At 51.8% G+C, this 9,885-nt stretch overlaps 1 protein-coding gene across 1 annotated transcript; it reads left to right on the forward strand.

Moving 5' to 3' along the window:
- Nucleotides 1-8,163: 8,163 nt before the first annotated feature.
- On the forward strand, nt 8,164-9,415 carry LOC125318771 (olfactory receptor 14J1-like). The gene has a single exon (XM_048289702.1). It carries the CDS (start codon nt 8,463-8,465, stop codon nt 9,393-9,395), a length of 933 nt encoding a protein of 310 aa, XP_048145659.1. The 5' UTR covers nt 8,164-8,462; the 3' UTR covers nt 9,396-9,415.
- The last annotated feature ends 470 nt before the right edge of the window (nt 9,416-9,885 follow it).

Raw genomic sequence — 9,885 nt, forward strand, 5'->3', positions numbered from 1 at the left:
GTTGTTATGGGGCCCGTTGCTTTGGGAAGCAGGTACAGGACAGGTGTACAGGACAGGTCATTCCTTTCCGCTTCAGCGCAGTCCTTCCTGCCTGGGCAGCGAGAATGGCGCAGTCCATTGTGACCTGCACTAATTTCCTCAGGAATGCGTACCAGTTCCCAGCGGGCACACCTGCAGGCAACACTTGGCAGACACCCCACCTCAGCCAGGCCAGGACTGCTGTGCTCAGCCTCTGTCCTCAGCGATGATCGTGAGGCAGATGAGGGATCTTTGGACCGTCTCCTACAGGCTGGGAAGGGGCTGAGAAGTGAGTGCAGGAGAATCACTCCCAGCCCCTGGCACAGGAAGCCTCTGGCTGCAGGACACGGCAGCTGCAGCTCCTGGAGAGATCTCCTAAAGCTGCAACATCCCAGTGCCTATGGATTCTGTGAGTACAACCCAGAGCATCTCGAGTGCAGGGGAGGTGAAATGCTCATGAGGCTCTGACAGGCTGAGGGTTTCTGATCACTCCCAGAATATTTCCAATGCAAGGATTTTGATAGAAATGAGGAAATTTCCTGAGACTTTGTTTTCAGTTTCCTACCATTGGAGAATGGCGGGGAGGGAGGATAAATATTAAAGGTATTACTAATTTTGTCAGGTCCCTGGGACATCTGAACTGTTACTCTTAGTGATCAGCAGGTGCACAGGAGATGCCTCATGTGCTTTCAGCCACTCCTGTGCCCATGGACAGCATCAGCATCACCTTGGCTGGACCCATCAGGCTCAGTCTGAGCTGTGCTTTCTCCAAGCTGCAAGTAGAACCTGCCCCCAGCCAGTGCCCTGCACACAGGCAGATTTCTGTAGGGCCAAGGAGAGTGCACAGAGATTTGAGGTCTGTGAGTGCTGGCAGGGAGAGATCAGGCACAGGGAAACAGCTCCAGGAGGAAAATCCCCAGGAAGGAGAGATGAGATCAGGGAAGGAGAGAAAACAAACCCAGAAATGTGTCAGGGAGAGTTTAGAGATTCCCACAGGATCCCCTCCAGTGCAGCCCCTCCCTCTGAACAAGCCCCCTCCCTCCTGTGCCCCCCAGCCAAGCCTCTGCCCTCAGGGCCGGGGCTCCAAGGCATGAAGCCCCTCCTGGGCAGGCAGAGCTGCAGCAGAGCCGTGGGGCAGCTCTGCAGCCCCGGGCCCAGTTCCCTCTGCAGAGCACAGGGCTGGGTGCAGCTGCCCAGCCCTGGGGGCTCTGGGAGGGGGCACAGCTGGCTCAGGGTGACGCTGGCCCCAGTGCCCGGCTGTGGGCAGGGCTGTCAGTGCAGCCAGGGCAGCAGCTCAATCTCCCTTCATCCAGTGCCAGCTCTGGGACTCTTGGCTCTCTCCCCGAGGTTTCCTTCCAAGCTGAGAGTTTCCTCCAGGAACCAAATCTGTCCTAGAGCATCTTTGTGTTATCTGAAAGGCCCAGATAGAGGAGAAAAGCAGAGATGCTACAAGCGTGAAAATGCTGTCAGGTTGGTGAAATGAGCCAGGTGTGTCCTCGGCTACGAATGTGGTGCTGAGACCTTGAGAGAGGGACGGACATTTGGGGGTCTGTGGTGGATCCATCTGCTCCCAGCAGCACCTGGTGATCTTTAAGGGAAACATGGGAGGCTGAACATTCTGCATTTGAGAAAAGTGAAACAGAGAAACTCTGTGTCCTGGGTTGCAGTGTATTCTATTACCATCCTCAGGAGCTGTTGAAACCAGGTGGGGCAGTGTTTCCTTGCCTCCTCCCCCCAGACTATCCTTCTGTTAATTGCCCATCATTGTCCTGCCGCCTGACTCAGAGATAACTCCCTCCGGACTATCTTCTGTTAATGAGCCTAATCAACACTTGGCCTCATGACTCATTACCCCATTGTGAGATGCTCCACCCAGAGGGAGGAACCAAGCATCCCATCGTGGATATAATCTGGGACTCTGACCACCAGAGACAACCCTTCCCACTGGATTTCCAGAGGACAGGAGCTACACAGCCACCATTGGACTTCCTGAGGAAGAGCAGACTGTTTTACTACAGGATCACTGCTTCGGGAGGACTGCAGCCACCATTCTACCAGACTGCTACCACCACCGTGCCTAACAGGGTGTCAGGTTGTACCTTGACTCTGTCAGTTTGACAGTGTTTTTCTTTTACTTTTTTCTTCCTTTTCTTTAATTTCCATTAAATTGTTATTCTGACTTGGTGCCTCCCACTGGTTTGTTTTCAAACTAGTACATAATTTGGCGCCCAATGTGGGGCTTGCTCTGAGAAAAAGTCAGAATTACAATTTTGTATAAACAGAAACCTATTCACCATGGTGCTCAGCTGGTCTGCATGGGTACTGTATCTTGCTCTCTATATTTTTCCTCACATGGGGAACTACCTGCCTGTTGTATTACTCCTGTTAAAACCAGGGAATGGTATGAGAATTGCTTTATTGGTTTATTATGTCTATAGCATAATAACCTGCGAGGCGATGAATACCATTTGGAATATATACTCAATTTTGTTTGGCTGTCCTAGTCTGGGCTCCTATGTCTGGGACCTCTTCAACAATCACAGCCAGCCCCTGGTGGGAGGAGTAGAGAGTGGTTTCTTCCAGCCTTTCAGGCCAGGCACAGCAGTTTTTGAAAAAATTGAGTTCCCTCTGGATGTTAAGGATGGTATAATCTTCTTGTCACTTCTCTTCTCTTTTTTCTCTATGGCCTGCATTGTGTACACCATGCTTAGAAACAAAACACTACTTAGTGTGGTGCAACGTCTGCTTGAGGAGGAGGTAAAAAGGAGCAAAGCAGCAAATACCATGTCTACACAGACTGTCACACAGAAAGGAACCAAAAGCAAAGCAACCGCATCCATTTCTACGCAGACCGTCACAGAGGAGAAAGGAACCAAAAGCAAAGCAACCGCATCCATTTCTATGCAGACCGTCACAGAGGAGAAAGGAACCAAGAGCAGAGCAACCGCATCCATCTCTACGCAGACTGACACAGAGGAGAAAGAAACCAAACAAAAAGCAACAGTGTCCATCTCTACACAGACTGTCACAGAGGAGAAAGGAACCAAATGCAAAACAACAGCGTCCATGTCTACGCAGAATGTCACAGAGGAGAAAGGAACCAAAAGCACTGTCAGCGTCCCCATGCAAACCATCACTGAACCAGAACAGCCTAAACCAATTGCAGTTGCCCCCGTGCAGAAGAAGAAATCAAAAAGCAAATCAGTCCGCATAGTGACTGACGAGGATGCAGCAGGACCTTCGCACCCAGCAGAAGAGGCAGAGCCAGAGATCATCACTCGGTCGCTATCCCTGGGTGAGCTGCGAGACCTGCGGAGGGAATTCACCCGCCAGACGAACGAGTCTATCCTGACCTGGCTGCTCCGCAGTTGGGACGCTGCAGCCAATGACACCATTCTGGATGGAAGTGAGGCCAGGCAGCTGGGATCTCTGTCCTGGGATGTGGTCATTGACCAGGGGATCGGGAGAACCCAAGAAACTCTCAGCCTCTGGCGGCGACTGCTTACAAGTGTAAGGGACAGGTACCTTTGTAAAGAAGACCTCCAGGTGCACCAAGGAAAATGGAGCACGATGGAACAAGGTATCCGGTGCCTGAGGGAATTGGCTGTGCTGGAGATCATTTTCTCAGAAGACGAGAGGTTTCCTAAGAGCCCAGATGGTGTCCAGTGCACGTCACAGATGTGGTTGAGGTTCGCACACCTTGGACCAGAGATGTACTCCCGTTACCTGGCAACGCTGCAATGGAGGGAAGGTGAGGACAGGGTGGGCGTCTTGGTGAACAAACTGAGGATTTACGAGGACACCGTCACAGCCCCGTTTCGCACTCATGTCTCATCTGTGGAAACAAGGCTGGCTGAGCAAGTCCGGAGCTTGATCGAAGAAGGCCATCAGAAATTGAAAAAGGAACTTAAGGAAGAGATTTACCACATCCCACCAGAACCAACAAGAGTCTCTGCCATTAGGAGCCGGCGTCCCCCAACCAGGGAGAGAGGATACACCCCACGAGGTAACCTCTGGTTTTTCCTTCAGGAACATGGAGAAGACATGAGTAAGTGGGATGGAAAACCCACCTCCTCCTTAGCAGCTCGGGTACGTGAACTAAAAAGAGGGACAACTACCACAAGAAGCGCATCTAGAGTCAATATTGCTCCGGTCTCTCGCACACAGAACTCCAGACAGTACTGGAATGATAATATGACCGATCCTCTTGAAGGGACCTCGGGAACATATTCACCAGAAGGGAGCAACATGCAACATGACCAGGAATAGAGGGGCCCTGCCTCTAGCCAGGTAGAGGAAAGGGAGAATCGGGTCTTTTGGACTGTGTGGGTCCGATGGCCTGGCACATCTGACCCACAAAGATACACGGCTTTGGTTGACACCGGCGCTCAATGTACTTTGATGCCATCAAGGTATGTGGGAGCAGAACCCATTTCTATTTCTGGGGTGACAGGAGGATCCCAGCAGCTGACTGTACTGGAAGCTGAAGTGAGTTTAACTGGGAACGAGTGGCAGAAACACCCCATCGTGACGGGCCTGGAGGCCCCGTGCATTCTCGACATAGACTATCTCAGAAATGGATATTTCAAGGACCCAAAAGGACATCGTTGGGCTTTTGGGATAGCTGCTGTGGAGACAGAAGATATCAGACAACTGAGTACATTGCCTGGCCTCTCAAATGACCCCTCTGCCGTGGGACTGCTAAGAGTTGCAGAACAACAGGTGCCAATCGCCACAGCAACAGTGCTCCGTAGGCAATACCGCACCGACAGAGACTCTGTGGTTCCCATCCATGAGATGATTCGTAAACTGGAGAGCCAAGGGGTGGTCAGCAAGGCCCGTTCACCTTTCAACAGCCCTATATGGCCAGTGCGTAAGTCCAGTGGAGAACGGAGGCTGACGGTGGTTTACCGTGGCCTGAATGAGGTCACGCCACCATTGAGTGCCACTGTGCCGGACATGTTGGAACTTCAGTATGAGCTGGAGTCCAAAGCAGCGAAGTGGTACGCCACTATTGACATTGCCAATGCCTTCTTCTCCATTCCTTTGGCAGCAGAATGCAGGCCCCAGTTTGCTTTTACCTGGAAGGGTGTGCAATACACCTGGAACCGACTGCCCCAGGGGTGGAAGCATAGTCCCACCATTTGCCACGGACTGATCCAGACTGCATTAGAAAAGGGTGAGGCTCCAGAACATCTGCAATACATCAACAACATCATCGTGTGGGGAAACACAGCAAAGGAAGTGTTTGAGAAAGGAGAGAAAATCATCCAGATTCTCCTGGAAGCTGGCTTTGCCATCAAAAGGAGCAAAGTCAAGGGACCTGCCCAAGAGATCCAGTTCCTGGGAGTAAAGTGGCAAGATGGACGACGTCAGATTCCCACCGAGGTCATCAATAAGATCACTGCGATGTCTCCACCGACCAGCAAGAAGGAAACACAAGCTTTCCTAGGCGCCATAGGTTTCTGGAGAATGCACATTCCCGAGTACAGCCAGATCGTGAGCCCTCTCTACCTGGTTACCCGCAAGAAGAATGATTTCCACTGGGGCCTCCGAACAGCAGCAAGCCTTTGCCCAGATCAAGCAGGAAATCGCTCATGCGGTAGCCCTTGGCTCAGTCAGGACAGGAGCAGAGGTGAAGAACCTGCTCTACTCTGCAGCCGGGAGCCATGGTCTGTCCTGGAGCCTCTGGCAGAAAGTGCCTGGTGAGACTCGTGGCCGACCACTGGGATTCTGGAGCCGAAGCTACAGAGGGTCCGAAGCCAACTACACTCCCACAGAGAAGGAAATCTTGGCAGCCTATGAAGGAGTCCAAGCCGCCTCTGAGGTAATCGGCACTGAAGCACAGTTGCTTCTGGCACCCCGACTACCGGTGCTGGGTTGGATGTTCAAGGGAAAGGTTCCTTCCACGCATCATGCCACCGACACCACATGGAGCAAATGGATCGCCCTCATCACACAGAGTGCCCGTATTGGAAACCCGAATCGCCCTGGGATTCTAGAACTTATAACAAACTGGCCTGAAGGTGAGACTTTTGGACTATCTTCTGAAGAAGGGGAAGAGCAAGTGACTCGTGCTGAGGGAGCCCCACCATATAATGAGCTACCGGAGATTGAAAGACGTTATGCCCTCTTCACTGATGGTTCCTGCCGAATTGTAGGCGCTAACCGGAAGTGGAAAGCTGCAGTATGGAGCCCCACACGACGAGTTGCACAAGCTACTGAGGGACAAGGTGGATCAAGTCAGGTTGCAGAGCTTAAAGCCGTCCAGCTGGCTTTGGATATTGCTGAACGAGAGAAGTGGCCAAGGCTCTATCTCTACACCGACTCATGGATGGTAGCTAATGCTCTGTGGGGATGGCTGGATCGCTGGAGAAAGGCCAACTGGCAGCGCAGAGGGAAACCCATCTGGGCCGCTGAGATTTGGCAGGACATCGCCGCCCAAGTAGAGAAGCTGACCGTGAAGGTTTGACATGTGGATGCGCACGTACCCAAGAGTCGGGCTAATGAAGAGCATCGCAACAACGAGCAGGTGGACCGAGCTGCCAAGGTGAAAGTATCACAGGTGGATCTGGACTGGCAGCACAAGGGAGAATTATTCCTAGCTCGTTGGGCCCATGATGCCTCTGGTCATCAGGGGAGAGATGCAACATACCGATGGGCCCGTGACCGAGGGGTGGACCTTTCCATGGACAGCATCTCACAGGTCATCCACAGTTGTGAGACCTGTGCTGCAATCAAACAGGCCAAGCGGGTGAAGCCTCTGTGGTATGGTGGACGATGGTCAAAGTACAGGTATGGTGAAGCCTGGCAAGTTGACTACATCACCCTTCCCCAAACCCGCCAAGGCAAGCACTACGTGTTGACCATGGTTGAAGCAACCACTGGATGGCTGGAGACCTACCCTGTGCCTCATGCTACAGCCCGGAACACCATCTTGGGCCTGGAAAAGCAAGTCCTGTGGAGACATGGCACCCCTGACAGGATTGAGTCAGACAACAGGACTCATTTTAAGAACAGCCTCATCAACACCTGGGCCAGAGAACATGGTATTGAATGGATATATCATATTCCTTATCATGCACCAGCTGCTGGAAAAGTTGAACGCTGCAATGGACTACTTAAAACCACCCTGAAGGCACTTGGTGGGGGGACCTTCAAAAATTGGGAAGTGAACTTAGCAAAGGCCACCTGGATGGTCAATACCCGAGGGTCCATCAATCGAGCTGGTCCCGCCGAGTCTGAACCCTTGCACACAGTGGATGGAGATAGAGTCCCTGTGGTACACCTGAGAGGTATTTTAGGAAAGACTGTTTGGATTAATCCCACCTCAGGCAAAGACAAACCCATCCGTGGGATTGTCTTTGCTCAAGGACCTGGTTGCACTTGGTGGGTAATGCAGAAAGATGGGGAAACCCGTTGTGTACCACAGGGAGACCTAATCTTAGGTGAGAATGGTGTGTAGCATTTCATTGTATATATATATATATGTATGTATGTATGTGTGTTTTAGAGTTTAAGAAGGTATTGATTTGGGATAATGTAGATGGTAATAGACTAAGGGGTGGATAATGTCCTGGGTTGCAGTGTATTCTATTACCATCCTCAGGAGCTGTTGAAACCAGGTGGGGCAGTGTTTCCTTGCCTCCTCCCCCCAGACTATCTTTCTGTTAATTGCCCATCATTGTCCTGCCGCCTGACTCAGAGATAACTCCCTCCGGACTATCTTCTGTTAATGAGCCTAATCAACACTTGGCCTCATGACTCATTACTCCATTGTGAGATGCTCCACCCAGAGGGAGGAACCAAGCATCCCATCGTGGATATAATCTGGGACTCTGACCACCAGAGACAACCCTTCCCACTGGATTTCCAGAGGACAGGAGCTACACAGCCACCACTGGACTTCCTGAGGAAGAGCAGACTGTTCTACTACAGGATCACTGCTTCGGGAGGACTGCAGCCACCATTCTACCAGACTGCTACCACCACCGTGCCTAACAGGGTGTCAGGTTGTACCTTGACTCTGTCAGTTTGACAGTGTTTTTCTTTTACTTTTTTCTTCCTTTTCTTTAATTTCCATTAAATTGTTATTCTGACTTGGTGCCTCCCACTGGTTTGTTTTCAAACTAGTACACTCTGAACGGGTCAGAATGACAGAGCATCTCCCCTGAGTCTCCACTCATCATCTTGCCTTGCAAAAGTTGCTCTGTTCTCCCTGAGGGCAGCAGAAATGCTGAGGATTTCTGATATCCAAGAATACCAGGAGAGATATGGGGGGAGCTTAAAAACAAAAACCTCAGAACTCTTAAACACAAAAGGGTGTCTGTGTGTGTTCCAGGGGAGGGTGTACAGGAAATGGCTTTGGTTGTGGTTACAGATCTCCTCTAACTTTTCAATTGTTTCATTCCTCATGAGCAGGTGCCCATGGCCAGACACAGCCAATGTCCAACAGCAGCTCCATCAGCCCCTTCCTCCTGCTGGCATTGGCAGACACGCGGCAGCTGCAGCTCCTGCACTTCTGCCTCTTCCTGGGCATCTCCCTGGCTGCCCTCCTGGGCAACGGCCTCATCATCAGCGCCGGAGCCTGCGGCCAGCACCTGCACAGCCCCATGTTCTTCTTTCTGCTCAGCCTGGCCCTCACCGACCTGGGCTCCATCTGCACCACTGTCCCCAAAGCCATGCACAATTCCCTCTGGGGTACCAGGCACATCTCCTACTCAGGTTGTGCTGTTCAGGTGTTTCTGTTTGTCTTCTTCATGGGAGTAGAGGTTTCCCTCCTCACCATCATGTGCTACGACCGCTACGTGTCCATCTGCAAACCCCTGCACTATGGGACCCTCCTGGGCAGCAGAGCTTGTGCCCACATGGCAGCAGCTGCCTGGGCCAGTGCCTTTCTCAATGCTCTCATGCACACGGCCAATACATTTTCCCTGCCCCTGTGCCAGGGCAATGCCCTGGGCCGGTTCTTCTGTAAAGTGCCCCAGATCCTCAAGCTCTCCTGCTCACACTACAAGCTCAGGGAACTTGGGCTCATCGCTGTCAGTGTCTGTTTGCTCTTTGGCTGTTTTGTGTTCATTGTTTTCTCCTATGTGCAGATCTTCAGGGCCGTGCTGAGGATCCCCTCTGAGCAGGGCCGGCACAAAGCCTTTTCCACGTGCCTCCCTCACCTGGCTGTGCTCTGTCTGTTCCTCAGCACTGCCATGTTTGCCCACCTGAAGCCCCCCTCCATCTCGTCTCCATCCCTGGATGTGGCCCTGTCAGTTCTGTACTCAGTGGTGCCTCCAGCCCTGAACCCCCTCATCTACAGCCTGAGGAACCAGGAGCTCAGGGATGCCCTGAGGAAAATGATGACTGGATTTTTTCAGCAGCAATAAAGTGCCGGTTTTGTTCTCCACAGATGAAGTGTAACTCAGTGCAGGCCCAGCCTGTCTGCTCAAGTTTTTCATAGTGGTTGTGTGTGTGCAGGGTTTCCTTTTTCATTTTGTGATAATGTTGTGCTCAATGAAACTTTATTTATCCCATCATCATCCCATTACTGGGATCATTCATCCTATTTATAATTCACTGCTTACACCTCGAATTTTGCCCACAGACAATGGAAATGAGGAATCACCTCCTCTGTGCACTTTAGCAAAATAAAGGATCCAGCAGCAACTTGTTGGTCAAAAATCTTACCTTTGAAACCTCCATCTGAATCTGGCAGGGCAGTGCCTGTGTGCAGAGGGGGAGAGAAGCTGAGTCCCAGCACAGCAGCAGGGCCAGGGAGCAGCAGCACTCGGTGCTTTCAGAGCTGCTCTGTTTATCCTTCCACGCTGTCCTTCTGTCCTTGTGGGAGTCCTCAGCTCTGGCTGCTGTGCTGCTGTC

This window comes from Corvus hawaiiensis, chromosome 31 (genome assembly GCF_020740725.1).
Source record: "Corvus hawaiiensis isolate bCorHaw1 chromosome 31, bCorHaw1.pri.cur, whole genome shotgun sequence".
NCBI classification, from domain to species: Eukaryota; Metazoa; Chordata; class Aves; order Passeriformes; family Corvidae; genus Corvus; species Corvus hawaiiensis.